This window comes from Hypanus sabinus, chromosome 21 (genome assembly GCF_030144855.1).
Source record: "Hypanus sabinus isolate sHypSab1 chromosome 21, sHypSab1.hap1, whole genome shotgun sequence".
NCBI classification, from domain to species: domain Eukaryota; kingdom Metazoa; phylum Chordata; class Chondrichthyes; order Myliobatiformes; family Dasyatidae; genus Hypanus; species Hypanus sabinus.
In genome coordinates this window covers 38,362,189-38,382,761 of record NC_082726.1, presented here as the reverse complement: position 1 = coordinate 38,382,761, position 20,573 = coordinate 38,362,189, and the positions used below count along the sequence as shown (strand labels likewise).

General features: G+C 43.0%; 1 protein-coding gene across 2 annotated transcripts in view; it reads right to left on the bottom strand.

Annotated features, from left to right (window-relative positions):
- Positions 1-356: 356 nt before the first annotated feature.
- The window catches only part of LOC132378978 (glutamine--fructose-6-phosphate aminotransferase [isomerizing] 1-like), a 110,791-nt gene continuing 90,574 nt past the window's right edge, over positions 357-20,573 (bottom strand). For both annotated transcript variants that reach the window (XM_059946385.1, XM_059946386.1), the window contains exons 14-19: positions 15,194-15,351; positions 9,460-9,574; positions 8,325-8,452; positions 5,883-6,050; positions 2,432-2,593; positions 357-1,583 (exon numbers count right to left, since the gene is read on the bottom strand). In XM_059946385.1, the coding sequence (XP_059802368.1) occupies positions 1,530-1,583; positions 2,432-2,593; positions 5,883-6,050; positions 8,325-8,452; positions 9,460-9,574; positions 15,194-15,351 (785 nt within the window). In that variant the 3' untranslated portion in view covers positions 357-1,529. The remainder of the gene's footprint in view (positions 1,584-2,431; positions 2,594-5,882; positions 6,051-8,324; positions 8,453-9,459; positions 9,575-15,193; positions 15,352-20,573) is intronic.

The following is a 20,573-nucleotide window of genomic DNA, read 5'->3' as shown; positions in this document are numbered from 1 at the left end:
GAGGTCTCTTACAATCTCATTCTTGGGACACTAGGCATTACTGCCACAGCTGGAATTGGCCTGCTACTGTGAGGCCACTCCCTCAAAGCCACCGCAATGCACAGTCTCAACGACTGGGTCAGCGAGGAATCTCAGGATACGGACCCAGAGATAAAGCAACAGTGATGCATCTCCATGATGGGTTGTCTACCTGCTGCTGTTGTCCTCATCGGTCGTGGTCATGGACTTCGAATGTGTTGGTTCAGAATTCTTGGCATTATGTATATCATGTGTCTACTATAGTCAGAATTATACTCCATTGAATGACTTCAAAGTTCAGGTTCTTTTAAAAGAAAACAAGACGCCACATGTTGTCAGAATGTTTTGTTTAATTGGATTTAAAAAGTCAATAGTGTTGAGGGGGGGAAAGGGGAAGGACAGGGAGGGGGTGAGATGAGATGAGATAAGTGGAGTGCAAGTATATCAACATCTTTTACAAAATCCTTTATGAAAATACATGCAATACCAGTTGAGAGCTTTGTAACTACATTTCCTTACAGTAAGATGACTACTCTCAGCAGGTGGAGCTCTATGAATTTTAATCAAGTTATCCCAGTTGTGAACAGAGAATACAAAGTAAACACAACCAAAATGAGCAAAAGGTTTAATAAAATCTGCCCTGATTTCCTAAAGTTTTGTTTGGAGTATTAAGAGTCCTTGTAGATCGAGACTTTCAAAGAGCTTGGACAAATGGCTGAGAAAAAACAACTGTGCAGCATTATCTCAAGAACCTCAAACTCAACTCTCAGCCCAATGATACATCTATGTTTGCTTGCATCCACAGTGCACAGCCACAACATTCTTGCTTCGGTCAGGCAGTAAATTCAATTATTCCCAAGCAGCTTCAAGGTTCCATATCTTGAACTGTCTGCCTCAACTGCTGGGACAATGGAGGGAAGTGTGCTGGGGAGAAAAATGATTGTCCCACATTCTGGGCCACAATAAAGTAGCCAGCAACAGGTATCACATTGCACAGACGTACCAAAATAGGGCTCGAGTATGTGATACCTACAAGGAGGTAGTTCAAAACTTCACCAAAGTCAATAGCAACTAAACCCTACCTAAATTACAATTTGGCAGAATTGGGTCAAAGTGCCAACTACAGACTTATTCACCCCCTCAACATCTGAGAAAGACGAGAAGGTGAAGGAGTCAGAGTGAGAGAGAAAACCAAAAAAGGTCAGTGGGGAAGGAAACATTGGATGTTCTCCCCCAGGGAGGGTCAGTCAGTGCGACATAATCCTGGAGTTGGATTCTACTTCCCTCAGCCCAAACATAAGATGGAGTGAGGTGTCCCAAGTAATTTCAAGGGTAGGTTACTCTTGATAAATCCATCAGTTTCCCTTGTCAAGATCTTCTGTTACCTGATAATGCCAATTGAGGGTAGACTTTGCATGCTACACTTTACATAGTTCAACCACCACCGGCCTCGAATGGAGAAGAGAAGCTCCCAAGAAGTTGTCAGCCTCTGTCCTAATAAATGCAACACCTCACATAGGCACGTAATCAGCCTCGATCTTCCTCAGCCGCTTGTTGTCATCCACCTTGAGTTGGAACAGGTTGTGTTATCGTCCAACAAGAAAGAAGAGTCGGTGTTTGTGCAATCGGCCACAGCAGAGGGTGCAAGGGCGAGGAGGTTAAAAGATTAAAGAAGAGAGTATGTAAGTTCCTGCACATTTGACTCTCTGCCATCTTCCAAGAATTCTCTATCTCAAAAAATCTTTTGCAAACAGAGGGAGGAACAGTCTGAATTGTTTACAGCAGCTGTAGTTTATACTACAAATTGCAAAGAGTTCCAAGAAATTTAATTAGAAAGAAGTTTAACTTCAAAAAAAGTTAAACAATATAAAGAAACACCACTGTAAAATGTGATATTCCAAAGGGGTGTAAGAAAGTGGATGCTGAGCAAGATGTTTCTTCTGAAGGGGTAATCTAAAACGGAGGGGGGTGGGTGGAGAGACAGCTTCAGAATTTAGACGAGGAGGAGGAATGCTTTTGTGGATCTTTGGTATTCTCACTGAATGCATCCACATCCAAACTGGTCCAAAGCTTGGTTTACAGGAGAATTGAGGGTTTTGTGAAACTTATGGAGTGACGGCCTGGCTCAACAGTGGAACAAGCATATTGGATTTGTAGTTCAGTTGTTCCAATTACTTGTATCCTTATGAAAACCTGCGACTTGGCTTCCATAAGGATACAAGTGTTTGATGGCTCTGGGCCTGTACTCACTGGAGTTTAGAAGAATGGTGGGTGGGGGGGGGGGTACCTCATTGCAACTTAGCATATATTGAAAGGCCTAGATAGAGGGGAGGTGGAGAGGGTATTTTCAATTGTGGGAGTGTCTAGGACCAATCATCACAATCCCAGTGTTTAATATAAACCAACTACTCACATCATAGCCACGAAGGACAGCGAGATGGAATGCCAGGAGCTGGAGAGGGATAACACTGAGGATTCCTTGCAGGCAGTCGACTGTGTGAGGGACCCTGATGGCTCGGTAGGCATTTTTCACCGTCTCCTCATCACCCTTCTCGCAGATCAGGATGGGCTGCCCCTACAGAACAGAAAACAGCCAGGTCACTGGACTTGGTGTCTGCACATTGAATAACAGCTCCTGGACCAGCTACACTCTTCCAAACTCATCCTGGGTATTCTGTGTCCCTGGTGCCGGGAGATTAAACCCCACTTCTAGACTATGTAAAACCATGGAGTTGAAACAGGGTCAAAAAATAAACTGACGGGCTCCAGGACTGTGGCCCAAACACTACAACGGAGCAAATAATTCAAAAACATCGAGACGTGGAGCGATTTAGTGCAGAAGTGGCTCTTGCACCCGGTGAGACTGTGTGACCACCAACCACCCATTCACACTCAGCCCAACCTTTTCATCGGTGACATCGGTGGTGGGGAAAATGCTAGAGTCGGTTATCAAAGATGTGATAACAGCATAATTGGAAAGAGGTGAAATCATCGGACAAAGTCAGCATGGATTTGTGAAAGGAAAATCATGTCTGACGAATCTTATAGAATTTTTTGAAGATGTAACTAGTAGAGCGGATAGGGGAGAGCCAGAGGATGTGGTATATTTAGATTTTCAAAAGGCTTTTGACAAGGTCCCACACAAGGAGATGAGTGTGCAAACTTAAAGCACACGGTATTGGGGGTATGGTATTGATGTGGATAGAGAATTGGTTGGCAGACAGGAAGCAAAGAGTGGGAGTAAACGGGACCTTTTCAGAATGGCAGGCAGTGACTAGTGGGGTACCGCAAGGCTCAGTGCTGGGACCCCAGTTGTTTACAATATATGTTAATGATTTAGACGAGGAAATTGAATGCAGCATCTCCAAGTTTGCAAATGACATGAAGCTGGGCGGTGGTGTTAGCTGTGAGAAGGATGCTAAGAGGATGCAGGGTGACTTGGATAGGTTAGGTGAGTGGGCAAATTCATGGCAGATGTAATTTAATGTGGATAAATGTGAGGTTATCCACTTTGGTTGCAAGAACAGGAAAACAGATTATTATCTGAACAGTGGCCGATTAGGAAAAGGGGAGATGCAACGAGACCTGGGTGTCATTGTACACCAGTCATTGAAGGTGGGCATGCAGGTACAGCAGGCGGTGAAAAAGGCAAATGGTATGTTGCCATTCATAGCAAAAGGATTTGAGTACAGGAGCAGGGAGGTTCTAATAGTTGTACAAGGCCTTGGTGAGACTGCACCTAGAATATTGTGCGCAGTTCTGGTCCCCTAATCTGAGGAAAGACATTCTTGCCATAGAGGGAGTACAAGGAAGGTTCACCAGATTGATTCCTGGGATGGCAGGACTTTCATATGAAGAAAGACTGGATCGACTAGGCTTATACTCACTGGAATTTAGAAGATTGAGGAGGGCATCTTATTGAAATGTATAAAATTCTAAAGGGATTGGACAGGCTAGATGCAGGAAGATTGTTTCCGATGTTGGGTAAGTCCAGAACAAGGGGTCACAGTTTAAGGCTTTTAGGACCGAGATGAGGAAAAACTTCTTCACAGAGAGAGTGGTGAATCTGTGGAATTCTCTGCCACAGGAAACAGTTGAGGCTGGTTCATTGGCTATACTTAAGAGGAAGTTAGATATGGCCCTTGTGGCTAAAGGGATCAGGGGGTACGGAGAGAAAGCAGGTACAGGGTTCTGAGTTGGATGATCAGCCATGATCATACTGAATGGCGGTGCAGGCTCGAAGGGCCAAATGGCCTACTCCTGCACCTATTTTCTATGTTTCATTTTCTCTCCCCACCCCTGCCACTCATTTGCATTAACCATCCACTAATGTACTCAAGGTACATAATTAACAGTGGCCAATTAACCCAGCAGCCCGCACATCTTGGGCAAATGGAAGGAAACACCAGCATTCACAAAAAGCTCCATCTGGGTCTCTGAAACTGTGGCCCTACTAGCAGTGCCACCCTTACCTGGTCTCCAAGGAGGGTTGAGTTTGATACCAATCCAATTAAGAAGGAATTCTGGTACCTCTACCTTCAGTGACAGAAGTATAGGAAACTCTAACACAAGCAGTTGTCACCAGCTCACCAAGCACCCGCAGGAAGACCATTAACCTTACCGGCTCCTTACTCCTGTGTAGCATCAGTCATGAGGAGACAAGCTAAGGAGGAGCACTCAGCAGTCTGGCAGGACCTACGGAGGGAAGTGTTGGGGCAAGACGCTTCTCACCATAGCTGCTGCCTGACCTGCCGAGTTCCTCCAGCATTTTGCTCTTTGCTCCGGATTTCCGCGGTCTCTCGCTTCTCCACGAGCGCTCAGCAGCCCGTGTGCATGTGTCGCAAGGGAGGGGCAAGCGACTACGGATGCAGGCCCAGATGAGAAAGATCTAGAACTGTGGAGCTTTCACGGAACTTCAATTTCTTCCTGTGATTAGGCATAGTCACACATAAACTCATTTTTCTAAAAAAAAATCTAAAAGGTAAACATTGCAAATACCTAGACAGCTACAGTCATTAAACCAACAGCTGAATCTCAGAGCTTCCTTTCTTAAGGCTGGCAGGCAGAGCCACGCACAAGCCAAAACAAACAGCACCATTTCAAAAGCCCTTGCAACAAGAAGGCCACAGTTTCACTCAGAACACCAAGGCCCACAGCATTTCAAATGGTTCCAGCAATCCGTGGCCCCACTGTCACCAAGCACAGGCTTACAATCTGTAAACAAGATGGCATCAAAGGAAGAATTTAAAAAGTGAAAATATTTTACACATTCCCTCATGATACCAGTTGCAATTTTAAAATGGGAAGGACGAATCCAGGAAGCCAGGGGTCAGAGTCTTCCAGCATGGAAAAGGTCTGTCAGTCTACTGACCCAATTGATCAAGTACTATCTCTACTAAGCTTATCTTTCAGGAGGTAACAGCGATAAAGTCATACAACATTGAAACAGACCCTTCAGCCTCATTCATCCATGCTGACCAAGATGTCCACTAAGCATTTGGCCTGTGTCCTCCTACACCTTTTCAATCCATATCATTTATCCAAATGTCTTTGAATGTGAGTGGCTGGCACACACAATTGTGATTGTTATGTCCCCCCCTCTGGTTATCCCCCTCTCAAAGACTGTCACAGGGAAGTGACCTCATTGGTCCTTGCTGTAGCTGCCCAGAGTTTAGCGATTTTAAGTTTTCACATCTCTGCAAACCAATTCACTAATCCACTTATTTGCCGAGAAGAGGCAGCAGATGGGTTTTGGAGCTGATGTGGACTACTAGCATGCCCTTTGTCGGGCTGAATGGCCTATTCCCTGCAGCAGCACAGCACGGGCACCCCCCCCGGCACCAGATCGAAAGAACACTGCTTACCTGGCGAGCCACCACCTGTTGCAGTGCGTTCTGGCACTTGGTAAAGGTGGGATCCCGCATGACAATCATGATGACCGGCATTCGATTATCCACCAGGGCCAAGGGTCCGTGCTTCAGCTCTCCCGCCAAGATCCCCTCTGAGTGCATGAAGGTTATCTCCTTAATTTTCTGCAATTTAAACGGGGCAAACATCACTTACATTGTGGTAACAGAGACAGAGGCCCGTAAGAAAGCTTCATAGAAAGTAACTGCTCTGCACATGACCACAAGAAACTGTGCAGAAAGTCGGCAAATCACAGAAACCAGCCTCCCCTTTGCAGACTGTCTACACTTCTTGCTGCCTCAGTGAAGCCACCAGCGCAATCAGAAACTCCATCCACCCGAAATCTTCCCTCTTCTCCACTCTTCCACTGGGCAGAAGATACAAACACCTGAAAGCATGTACCACCAGGCCCAAGGACAGCTTCTACCCTGATGTAATAAGACTATTAAATCATTCCCTGGTATGATAAGATGAACTCTTGACCTCATGATCTACCCCATTACAATCTTGCACTTTATGATCTTAAGATCCTGCACTGCACTTTCTCTGAAGATTTTACATTTTACCCTGCATTTGTAAAGGGGGTTTCTTCTTTTTTCTTTGTTACTGTGTATGCAATCAAAATGGCTTCTTTGTTTTGTTAAAAGCAGGAATGCTTCTTTGTTGCAAGAGTGCTGGAAGCTTGTTTGGGTTAAAATTTACTGATAATGAGAATTGTATTCCTTTGTAAACCAATTGGGATTAATGTTGTTCTTTCTTCTGAGTCTGTAAACTATTGTTGGCGGGCTTTTGGGGCGATCGGCGCGAGGGGGTGAGAGAGAGGATGCGATGCTGTAAACTGGGCGAGGAACGGACCCCAAGCGGGGGTCCGAGGCCAGGAGGTACTCCGAGGAGAGGAGATGAAGCTAGATGTGCTTGGTTGACCACTTCAGATGGTCCTAAGCTGCGAGTCGAGGAGTTCGGAGAGGATCTAATGGTGGCCAGAAGACTTCAGTAATTGAGCTCCAACAGTTGTGCACAAAGTGGTTTGGACTTTGATAAGTTTGGTGCCTTTTCTTTATTTTTTTCTTCATGTATACTGTATCGTTATTAATCACTTAGTTATAGTAACCTTTATAAATTGTACTCATTTAATCGCTTATGGTGTACTGTCTGTTTTTGGGCGAGGCGGGGACATCACACAGCATCCACACCAGCTGATCACCCAGTTTGGTGGGGCCGGAGGCTGCTCCCCCTAGACGGAAACGAGCTGAGCGAGCCAGGGGGTTACACATTGTTATTGATTTATCTTGCTCTACCTCAATGCACTGTGCAGTGATTTAATCTGTAAGATTCATATTTAAGGCAAACTCTTCACTGTACCCTGGTACATTTGACAATAATAAACTGATACCAAGTCTATAAGCACGAAGTCCATTACTTAGTCCACAAAAGAAATCACTGTGTGACTTAACATGGCATTTACTAAATTAGGGATGTATTAAGCAGGACAATTAATCATTTAAGCACTGCCCATTGGGTCTGGACCCCACAGCATCCCCTGACTGACTAGTAAAGATTTTGGTAATACAGGCAGTCCCAGGGTTCGAACGAGTTCCGTACCTGAATCCACCTTTAAGTCAGATTTGTTCTCAAGTCGTAACAGGTACATCCGGTATTATTTAGCGTAACATTTGTTTTAGTATATAGCATAGATTTTACCTTTCTATGCATATAAAACACTTAAGAAACGTATGTATTCCAATAATTAAACCACTGCGTTGCTTAGTAATAATTGTAGCTTTCATCAGGGCAGGGCCTTTCACATGCTCCATTATTCTCACTTTATCCTTTAAAATTGTTCCAATCGTTGATCGACTGTAGCCTAACGCTTTTCCAATGACCGATGGTGTTTCACCTCTTTCTGATGGCTTTATTATTTCCACTTTATTTTCAATTGTGATCATTTTCTGTCAACGGAACAGAAACACTGCGGGCGGCGGGTCCCCAGCTCCGCCAGGTCCTAAAGTCCACTGCATCGAATTTCCTGGGTCCTAAAGTCCACCACACTGAGACAGGTTAAATGGGACAGTGCTGACTGGAAGACATGTGGGGGGGGGGGGGGTGTCAGGGAGAGCCTTGCTAAGAAAAATTTAAGCCAAATACAAAATAACACACTCAACACAGTGTCAATGGCAACAACTTAAAATGGCGGACGGCGTCGTGATCCGACTTAAAATGGCGGACAGTGTTCCCCTTCCTCAGTTTGTAAGTACGAATTGTTTGTAAGTCGAATGTTCATAACTTGGGGACTGCCTGTATTGAAATCATTAGTCACTTAATAGATCACTGGAATCTGGTCTCAGTCAATTGGGAGACACAAACTTCCCCTTTTACCCTGAAGCGTGTGTGTTACTCACCAGCGCCCCCTCCAGGCATGTGGCATAATGATAACCACGACCCATAATAAGCACAGACTTCTGCTGATACAACTCGCTGGCTAATCTCTGGATTTCCTCGTCCAAGTTTAGAACTTCCTTTATTTGGTCTAGAAGAAAAAACAAAAAAATGGTGTGGAGAGGTTGACAAATGGAAATGGAAAACAGATAAAGCTTACTTTTTGAGCCATTTGAACTACATAGTCTTGGTATTCTGAAATATGGTAGTGCATGAAAGAACAATATTGATATGTTCATTTTAGCTACAATATACCAGTAATACAGAGTATTGATACGAGTACACTGGTGCAACTGGAATTGCTACGATAATTTCCACTTAATGCTGTTCCAGGTTGAACTTTTTCAAACAAGATTTGGCAGTGAGCTACACAAATGAGCTACTGGGTGGCAAGCTGGCCAAAAAGGTGGGTTTCCAGGAGCAACAAGGGAGCAGAGAGCCCAAGAATTTTACAGAGGGTATTCCCAAAGATTAGGGTGAAGGCACTGACATCTGTGGGAGGGACTGAATCCAGGGTTGTTTTTGAGGGACAAGTGCATGAGCTTTGAAGGGAGTTTCTGAAAGGTCTTACACAGTTAAAGAGGCCACAGAAGCAGTTTTGAATACAAGAATTGTAAAAGATAGGTGGGTGAAGCACCAGAAAAATGACCAACTGCATTTATCACAATGTACAATGACAACAAAATCATAAGCATACATAACCCACCGCATGTTGGATTATTAAACCGGAGGTCATAACTAATTTCCTACAACTTAGACCACATCAAAAATAGTGCATTGATTTGAAAGCATTTTGGGATGTCCAAAAGTACAAAACACATGTAGCTTCTTTCTTTCCACAATCATTCTCTCCCATGGTCAAAGATATTGCTTCAACAATCTTAGTCTGCAGATGTTTAAATGTGGACATACAAGAATACAAAGCAGCATAAATTTTACCCAGAAACGTCAACACAGCCTGGTGTACTTTTGAAAAATTTGAACAAACATAACTGCACTTCTTTAGAACACTGCAGCACAGCAACCCAAACTACACCCCCTCCCGAGATACACCCTTGTGATTATACAGGGGTAGATTCTCTTTCCAGCTCAGATTACCTGGTAGAGCCTGGAGACCCTGAATGATCTCCCTTCGTCTTTTCTGCATAGATATTCGGTCTTCTGATATCAGGAGAGCAAACATTACCAGGGCCACAAACTGGCTTGTGTAGACCTGCAGAGTAGATGAGTTAATTGAGACTGGTCTGATCCCCCACACCAAGTCCAATGTCAGAGCTTATCAGGAAAAATAAGGTAGCTGGCCAGTAAATCATATCCTTCATAGAATCCACAAAACCCTCCATCTGGTTAAAGCATTTCCCCATAAAACAGCAAAACCATTATTTGGAATGTAATTAAAACCCAAGTTGCTCTCTCATTCTGCTGTCTTCATACCTTCCGGCTGATCACAGGCTACAGAGTTATCAAATGTATGGTAATATTTCAGAAATCCGCACACACTCAGTACACAGACAGACTCCTGAATGGACATTGAACCCATGAACACACCTCACTTTTATTACAGATGCTGCTGGCCTGCTGAGTTCCTCCAGGATTTTGTTATTTTTATTATTTCTGTTTTTGCACTATTTTTAATTGAACTATTTAATATACATATATACTTATTGTAATTGACTTATGTTCTTTCTATATTATCATGTATTGCATCGTAGTGCTGCCACTAAGTTAACAAATTTCAGAACATATGCAGGTGATATTAAACCTGATTCCGATTCTGATCCCAAGTGGAGCTTGTTTCAAAAGGCTCAGAACCAGAGGAGTATATGAGAACTAGAAAAGGCAGTAATAAATGAAGGGCATTCATCACTGCTCATTATAATTCTACAGTGATACAGCAAATTACAGAGAAAGACTCCAGCTGCAGTGTTGTCTGCATACAAGTCCTCAAAATGTCCACGTGTGGCAGCTATTTTTAATTTAAGCTGTAGCAATCATTTTCTCAGAAGAAAGAATAATGACCCATTCACAGATGTTTTATCTTATGACTTCAAATCCTTGGTTCAGAGAAAACTTTCCCCAGAAGATCATCAGACCACTCCCTGGCAATTTTGCTCAATGAGTACAATCTAGCCACAAGCAACTGGACAAGAGTTACAGAGTAAGGCCCAACTGGCCTCCTTCAGATTCAATGGGAATACTAATTTACCATGTTCAATTAGGAGATTACTGATTAGAATGCTAGGGAAGTACAGCACTGAAATAGACCCATCTGAGTCCATGCCAAAACCATTTACACTACCTACTCTCATTGACCTGCTCCAGAACCATAACCCTCCATACCCCTATCATCTATGAAGTATCCAAACTGCTCTTAGACATTGAAATCGAGCTCGTATGCACCACTTGTGCTGGCAGCTCATTCTACACTCTCACAACCCTCTGAGTGTACAAGTTTTTCCTCATGTTCCCCTTGTACTTCTCACCTTTCACCCTTAACCCATAACCTCAGGTTGTAGTCCCACCCAACCTCAGTGGAAAAAGCCTGCTTGAATTTACCCTATCTATGCCCTTCATAATTTTGTACAGCTCTATCAAATCTCCTCTCAATCTTCTACTTTCGAAGCAATACAGTCCTAACCTCTTCAATCTTTCCTTATAGCTCAGGTACTTCAGACCCGGCAGCAGCCTTGTGAACTTTCTCAGTACTCTTTCAACCTTGTTTACATCTTGTCTGTAGGTAGGTGACCAAAACTGCACACAATATTCTAAATTAAGCCTCATCAACGTCTTATACAACTTCAACATATCAACCCATCTCCTGTACTCAATACATTGATCTATGAAGTCCAATGTGCCAAAACCTTTCTTTATGACCCTTTCTACCCGTAACGCCACTTTCAACAAATTATAGACCTGTATTTCCAGATCCCTTTGTTCAACCACACTCTTCAGTGCCCTACCATTCACTGTAAGATCTAGTTGGTCCTACCAAAGTGCAATACCTGACACTTGTCTGCATTAAATTCCATCTGCTATTTTTCAGCCAATTTTTCCAGCTGATGCAGATCCCTCTGCAAGCCATGATATCCTTCCTCGCTGTCCAATACACCACCAATCTTGGAGTCATCCACAAATTTGCTGATCCAGTTAACCACATTATAGATGACAAACAATGAAGGACTCAGCGGTGATCCCTGCAGCACACTACTAGTCACGGGCCTCCAATTAGAGAGGCAACCCTCTACTATCTCTCTCTGGGTTCTTCCACAATGCCTCATCCAACTTACTACCTGGTTCTGAATGCCAAATGACTGAACCCTCTTAATCAGCCTCGCATGTGGGACCTTGTCAAATGCCTTACTAAAGTCTATGTAGACACCATCCACTGCCTTGCCTTCATCCACTTTCCTAGTAACTTTCTCGAAAAACTCCAGGAGGTTGGTTAGTCTTGACCTAACATGCACAAAGCCATGCTGACTACCCTTAATCAATCCACGTCCATCATAATACTTACATATTGGGTCCTTTACACACAGGATACATGGTAAAATATGGGATACCACCATAACCAATTCCAAGAGGTTAAATTCCTTCCAAAAAGTTTCCAATTCGTCTTCCTTTCATTGGATGCTAAAACTTACTACACCACCTGTTTACCGTAATCTTCAGTGCAATTTTTAATCCTTTACATTAGTCCGACGATACTTTCAGCAGTTCCCCCTTTCCTTTATCATTCAGAAGCAACGCAGAATCTTAAAGCCAACTCTGATCTTTTTTTTAAAATGGAATATGACGGTAATGGGTGTATTGTGCCCAGCTAAAGGATAAAAAGCCAAAAACTGATCTTGCAGAAATGAATCACTGTACTTCCCTTCTGCATCAGGATGTTGTGGTTAAGCCACAATCCAAGTATGCAATTTATACCATCCCAGAGTAGTTCTGAGGGAATGGTAATCTGAATGAACAATCTTCCCACTGCCAGATGTGGCTGGAGCTCCTGGCCTTTATCTACTGCTATCCAAAACCATTTTACAACTATCTTGGAACAGGCACCAATTTGGCTGCTGCACTTATCAACAATACTAGTAGCTACCTTTGAATAAATAAGTTCCATTAGAAAAAATTACTTATAATTTAAGAGATAAATATGAAACATTTCTGAAAATTTGGAGCCCTTATTTACAAAAGACAGGTTTAAATATATAGATGCTCTGAAGATGAAACAATTGGTTATTAGGGGAAAGAAATAAATATACATATTAAAGTTATTACGAATTCCATGGAGCATGTGGAGATCTTCCAACAACCAGGCATTCTTTCTTTCTTTCTTTTTTTTTTCTTTCTTTCTCTTTTTTTTTCTATAGGGCAGTTAGGGGGGAGGGGTTAAGGGGAGGGGTTAAGGGGAAGGGGTAAGGGTTATATATATTGTTTTTTCATACTTTACTTTGTAACCATTTAAAATGTAATTAAAAAAAGTTTAAAAAAAGATAAAAAAAAATAAGTTGTCTGCAGAGCATTTCAAGATCTTCTTGTGGGTGGAGAGTTGTGACAGCATAGTGGTTTAGGTTTCAGAGTGGGGTATCAGGGTTGTATTGTGTACAAGTCTTGTTTCCCATAAATCCGCAGGGCTACTTGCATTGAGCACATTCAGGCACATTTCTGATGTTTAGACCACTCAATGTGGACCATGCCAAGATTTGCTTACTTCAGAATACTTGTACTCTAATAATCTTTTGGCAACAGGAAGGACGTGTAATCATCCAACTCCAGAAATGTGCAGAGCGCCATGTTAGGAGTGTGGTCTGAGTCAGTGTGCCCATCGCAATGGATCTGTAAGTTGATAGAACAGGAGTGATAAACCACCTCAGGGATGGTTGTTTAAAGAATCTGCTCAGCCCCTCAGCCCAGTGTGAGGCATGGGATTACCTTTTCTTCAGTGCTGCAGCCTCCGTTCCTCCTCAAATGTTATCTCATACACTGACAATGGACAGATCAACCAAAGCAGCAAAGCAGTGCAAGTACTGGAGCCACTGCCTCACAGGTTTGGAGATTGCCTCATCTGTGTGGAGTGTGCACGTTCGGAGCAATTTTGTTTCGTTTCTTCGCAGGTTGTGAGTAAAGCTGGAATTGTGCTCAACTACTTCAGGGGACAATTAAGGGTTAAACACACTGGATATTTTCAGCCACTTATAGACAAACCAGGTAAGGGCAGCAACGAAACAGATGTGTTTTTAACAGCAGTCTGGTAATTTAATGATCACCTAGTACTTTCGCCATGCTGAATTCCAGATCATATTTAATAAGCTGAACTTAAATCCCCTATTTGCTTTTAAAATGAACAGAATCCAAGATTTTATAGACACAAGGAATGCAAAAGCAAACTAGTGAGGCAGAGAAATTAGGAATCAAGTAGAATATTGCATCCGATTTAGCATGTCACATTCTAAGAAGCATCTCTGGCTTTGGGAGGCCATCGAGAGGACATGTTGGAAATGTGTCTACAAAGGGCCTCATTCATGAGAGGCGTGTGGAAGTAGTAGGATTGTTCTCTTGTGAGAGAGGCTATTGGGAGATAAAATAATGGTGTGCATAATTATATAGAGTACAGTTGAGGTTGGTAAAGAGACAATGTTTTAATTGGCAGATTATGGATTCTATTCAACAATCTTCACAATTTAACTGTACATAAAGCACAAACCCAATGATCATAAACAGCTGGATCTCTAGATTTAACATACACGGAAAATGCCAGTAGGCCACTCAGTCTGTTGAGCTTACACTACTACTTCAAAATGATCCATCTCATCACCAAGTTCTCCTACCCTCCCCATGCTCCTGGATTCCATGTCCCTTCAGGAATTTATGAATCATCTTTAATATATTCAACAACCTGGGTTTTACAACTTTCATCTTCAGTACATAAATAGACAATAGGTGCAGAAGTACACCATTCGGCCCTATGAGTCTGCACCACCATTTTGAGATCATGGCTGATCATCTACTATCAATACCCGGTTCCTGCCTTGTCCCCATATCCCTTGATTCCCCTATCCATAAGATACCTATCTAGCTCCTTCTTGAAAGCATCCAGAGAATTGGCCTCCACTACCTTCCGAGGCAGTGCATTCCAGACCCCCACAACTCTCTGGGAGAAGAAGTTTTTCCTTAACTCTATCCTAAATGACCTACCCCTTATTCTCAAACCATGCCCTCTGGTACTGGACTCTCCCAACATCTGGAACATATTTTCTGCCTCTATCTTGACCAATCCCTTAATAATCTTATATGTTGCAATCAGATCCCCTCTCAATCTCCTTAATTCCAGCGTGCACAAGCCCAGTCTCTCTGACCTCTCTGTGTAAGACAGTCCAGACATCCCAGGAATTAACCTCGTGAATCTACGCTGCACTTCCTCTACAGCCAGGATGTCCTTCCTTAACCCTGGAGACCAAAACTGTACACAATACTCCAGGTGTGATCTCACCAGGGCTCTGTACAAATGCAAGAGGATTTCCTTGCTCTTGTACTCAATTCCCTTTGTAATAAAGGCCAACATTCTATTAGCCTTCTTCACTGCCTGCTGCACTTGCTCATTCACACCACATAAATACCACCACACAGTATCTCATTCCCAAACGCCTTGCCTTGTAACGCAAAACTCCCGCTCCCTCACCCCCAGTCAGGAAAAGCATCCGCCACACTACCAGTCTAAATTAAATTCCCTCTCAATTCTTCTAAAGAGCTCCCAAATTAACTGGGTTCTGCCCTGTGCATTTTGCTTCAAAACTATCATAGGATATCCACACAGCTTAGAGCTGGTCTAACGTCCTACCTTTGTGCTGGCCACACCAATTTCCGGTCCAGCGTTGACATGAACACCGCAGTCAGTTTCGCGGGAGATTGAGCTGCCCACTGTGTTGGTGATGCCAACAGTTAGGGCTCGTCTCCCTTTACAATACCTCAAGGCCATTAAAGTGTCGGCAGTTTCACCTGCAGAACAAAGAACAGATACGTGACTGAGATCAAAATGCACTGCTGGGGTATTTCATCAGCCACTGAATCCCAGTCCCTGATGCTAATAGAGAAATCGCACCACACCAACAACTTGGACCTTTAGCGTTCCATGTTGAAAGGAAAGTCATCAACAACATGTGACACCAGGAACAATAAAGGGGAAGGGAATAAAGTCTGCAATAGGTTTTAAGGAATCCCCCAGAGCAGAACTGGCAGAGGGATTCATTCAAGAAAATCTGTAAGTTTTTTTTAGATGGGACAATATATTTCCGAGTTTAGAATCAGTAAAAAGACAGACTTGGATATGCAGTAAGAACTTAGAAAGCATGAGATCAAGCAACTGCCTAATTTCATGAATCAATACAAACTATTTTGTTTGAAATATCTTGAATAATCTATCATTTGATTTATAAAAATACATATCACATACACATATATATATATGCACATATACATACCTATACACACACACATACATATATATAATTTAGCTCTGTAAAAATTAGATTCAGGAATAAAGTGAAATAATTAGGCAACTTTAAAATGAAAGCTTAAAACTTTTTGAATTAACATCCAATAATTTAATATATATTATCTAAAGCAAATAATGGCATCAATGTCTATGTTCAATTTTCTGTGACCCTTTCACAAGCTTTCCACCTGCCTAGACCATCAGACACCTCCTGCCCCATCTGTGGGGGAGACTCTCTCTCTCTCTCTCTCTCTCTCTCTCTCTCTCTCTCTCTCTCTCTCTCTCTCACTGGCCTTAGTTACCTTGAAACCCACAGAATTGAAGCAATAATTCAACCTCAACCCCAAGGGACTGGCTAAGATGCTGATTCTGAAAAAGCCAGTAGAACATCCTCATAAAAATGCTAATGATATTTCCAATTTATGACAAGACAGATTTGTTTGAATATTGAAAGGCATAGACAGAGTGGATGTGGAGCTGATATTTCTTATAATTGGTGAGCCCAGGAATGGACAGCACAGCCTCAGAATAGTAGAACATCCCTGTAGAACAGAGATGAGAAGGAATTTCTTTAGACAGAGGTTGGTGAATCTGGGCAATTCATTTCCACGGACAGCTGTGGAGGCCAAGTCTTTGAGTATGTTTAAAGCGGAGGTTGATAGGTTCTTGATTAGTCAGGGTATCAAACGTTATGGGGAGAAGGCAGGTGAATGGGGTTGAGAGGGATAATAAATCAGCCATGATCGAATGGCAGTGCAGACTCAAAGGGCTGCGTGCCTTAATTCTGCTCCTATCTCTTAAGGTTTAATATCAAGGATCTTCAAGGCAGTCCAATTTATAGAATAGACATCTTAAATTCAATGGCTATGTTGACAAGTGAGAGCGGCTGGCACATCACTTTCACCAATACACTCACTACACAGAAAAGTATCCAAACAAAAGGGAAAGGTGCAAAAATAAACTGGCATAAAAGGAAAGAGAAATTATGTCCAATTCTAACAACAGACAGGGCTGATATCCAGTAGGTCACACAGTAAGCAGCATCTGTTGGGAAGACAGGGTGATCCTATATCCCTTTACTATCACATATTGTGTGGAGCAAAACAACAACTGAGCAGTACAAGTAAATGTTTTTACTGAGTCATGTTAGCAATGGCACACTCTGGCAACACAGCGTGGGAGTGATGAAATGGGCCCACCAAGATACAAAACATACATACGTGGAAGCCTGTGCCAAAAGAGAGTGCCTCCTAGACCGAGGAGGCCCAACTGATTTACCACACGATCGATCAGCCACATTCACATTTGCCACAGTGCCACAATCGATCTGATATGTTTTATCTCCCTCCACTTCAAATAATTAACTAATCCTGTTGTGCTCCACAGAGAATTGGGAACTGAGTTTTCATTCAACAGGCTGACTACCAGTTTACCTTTTAACGGTTGGGTTCAAGTTACTGAAGCCCAAGGCACATAAATACAAGCTAGGATTCTGCCTTTGTATCAGAGCAGCGACATTTAATGTACCAGATTGCTCTCAGCAGTACAAGACTACAACAACTATGTCCTGAATATTTTTTGCATTGGGGTGGTTTGCATCAGGATCCAAATCTGCATCTGGTTTATAGAGACCAAATATCTCACAGTTCACAAACCCTGACAACACACTCGCCAGATAAGGCAGCTTATAAACTACCAGTGCATTCCTGCACCCGCAAACAATGGGAAGACATGCACATATTCCAATGCCACTCAAGTTAAATCAAACGGACAGATAGTTGTGAGGTCAGTGAAGGTAAGCTCCTTTTTATTGAAACAGACTATATTCTGTCTGGGTATCCTCCAACCCAATCGTAAGAATATCAATTTCGTATTCTGGTGAACAAAACTCCTCCTCTCTCTTTCCTCTATTCCCCATTCTGACATGTTACTTCTTCTCATCTGCCTATTATTTCCCCCGGGTCACCTCCTCCTTCCCCTTCTCCTACGGTCCACTCTCCTTCCCTATAAGATTCTTTTTTCCCTAGCCCTTGACCTTTCCCAGCCACCTGGCTTCGCCCATCACCTTCCAGCTAGCCTCCCTCCCCTCCCCACCCCACATTTTTTATTCAGGCATCTTCCCTCTTCCTTCTCAGTACTGAAGAAGGGTCTTGGCCTGAAATGTCAACTGTTTATTCATTTCCATAGTTGGTGCCTGACCTGCTGAGTTCCTCCACCATCTTGTGTGTGTTAAGTCGAGACAGAGAGAGAGAGCTGACGGCAATAATTAAATTATAAAAGGTTTTGATGAGGTTGGTAAGTAATTCAGCAGCATGTTTAAGATCTACATGTTTAATAGCTCATCTGGGTCATAAGTTGGTAAGTTAATTGGCGACTGTAAACTGGCCCTAATGTATGGGGTGCTAGGAGAATGAGGGAGAACTTGGTGCATAGTTGAGAGAGGAAAATGAGTGGCAGAATGGAATTGCTATGAGAGGGAGCATCATTTCAATGGTCTTTTTCTATATTGTAAGCTATATTGAGAGCTGGAGTCCACACCCACCTCCAATGAATGTTAGGGCCCACTGTAATGAGCCATTACAGTAACTATACATTGAAGACTGGTGAATGTGTATTTGAGGCGAGACAGGGGAAAGTTTAAGAGATGTGTGGGGCAATTTTTAGAGAGAGTGGTAGGTGCCTGGGACGGCTGGCCAGGGGTATGGTGGACGCAGATACATCAGTGGTGTTTAAGAGACTATTAGAAGAGTGTGTGAATAGGCAGCGATATGGATCATGTGCACGCATTAAAGAGTTAATTTGACATCATGTTCAGTACAATCAGACTGAGGGCTTGTTCCTATACTCTAATGTTCTATGTCCCAAACTGTAAAGCAACCATGGCAAGCCAATTGTGGGAAATCCACAGTCACCTCAGAAGAACTGGCTTGTGTGTACCTACCCTGGGACCTTCTGAGTACTGACCAGCCAGACCATTGGGAACACCTTCTCATTCTGGAAAGCTATTTGATTGTCATAAAAATCCAGGTGGTTTAAAGTCCTTCAAGATGACTCCACTGAACTCTTCTATATTCCACATACTCCAATAGACACTGATTGGGGGTTGTAATGACAATTTTGAAACTACCTTGGTGCCAAGGCCCAAACTACCTGGCCACTCTGCTGGATGATATGTTGGGACTTCATAACTATTCAGATTGAATCACTACCATATTCTCTGGGTAACTGACATTAGCATCATGGAGTGTCACAGCATGGAAAAAAAACCATTCAACACATCTCCCCGCCCACCCATACCTGCAATTCAAGCATGCTACAATAATCTACTCTCTCTTCAGTTTTAGCAAATTTTATCAATCGCATTCCAACTGGGAGCAATTTACAAAGACATTTTAACATACAAGTTTGGTAAATGATGGTGGGGTGAGAAACCCACAGAGACAGCACCAGAGATTGGGATTACATATCAGTAACTGGAGCTGCGAAACTCAACAAGCTGTGCCATCTCACATCAAATCTGGCCTCACCAAATATTTCAAAAGTAAGAGAAAAAATGTCACGGTAGTGCACGATACCTTATGATAAAGAAAACAGCACAGATAAGAATGGAAGTAACTACGGTTTCTAAGTGAAGCTGGGAACTAGTGAGATACCGTACGTGAATCTTCATGGGTGACTACCTCCAGCAAAACACACGTCGTTCAGTCTGTTATCTAACAGATTCAAAGACAGTTTTTATTTTCAACAAGCTAAAAGAATTTCAGCAGAATATAAACAAACTCAGAAGAAAATGGAGCTTAATTCACCAGCAAGGTCCTGGGGAACACTTCACAATGCCCCCAGATTAATCCACTTTGTCCAGGGCAGTTGGCAGTAAACTCCTCACCCAGTGGGTGGGCACCAAGCCACTACTTACCCTCGCTACACCTGAAGTCTGGCCCTCTGCTATACCAGCCCAGCAACACACCTGTTTGTTGTTGAGATTTTCCCAAGCCAGAGCCATGCACAGGAGATGGGTTCAAATTCCACAGTAGAGTTTGGGAAGTTGGACTCAGTTGGAGCATAAGACCATAAGACATAGGGACAAATTTAGGCCACTCGGCCAATTGTGTCTGCTCTGCCGTTTCATTGTGGCTGATCCATTTTCCCTCTCAACCTTCTCCTGCCTTCTCCCAATAACCTTTGATGCCCTGACTAATCAAGAATCAACCTCCGTCTTAAATTCACCCCATGACCAATACAGCATCTGTGACAACGAATTCCAGATTCACCACCCCGTGCCGAAAGAAATTCCTCCACATCTCCACTCCAAATGGACATCCCTCTATTCTGAGGCTCTGCCCTCTGGTCCTAAGCTCCCCAACCATAGGAAACATCCATTCTATCTAGGCCTTTCAACACTCAATAGGTTTCAATGAGAACCCTCCTCATTCTTCAAAACCCAATGAGTAAAGGCCTAGAGCCATCAATTTCTCCTCAAATGATAAGCCTTTCATTCCTGGAATCATTCTCGTGAAGTTCCTCCGAACCCTCCTGGACGTCTCTGCAATAATCTGGCAACATGAAGCACAGGTGAGATGAACAAGTCTACTGGATCCATATGGGATTCCAATCCAAGCTCCTAACTGCCCTATGAAGTGACTTGGCAAGCCCCTCCCCCCCCCCCCATTGACATCAGATCACAAGGAAGAATGAGGTGAGGCAGGTCCAGTTGACTTGCCACCAT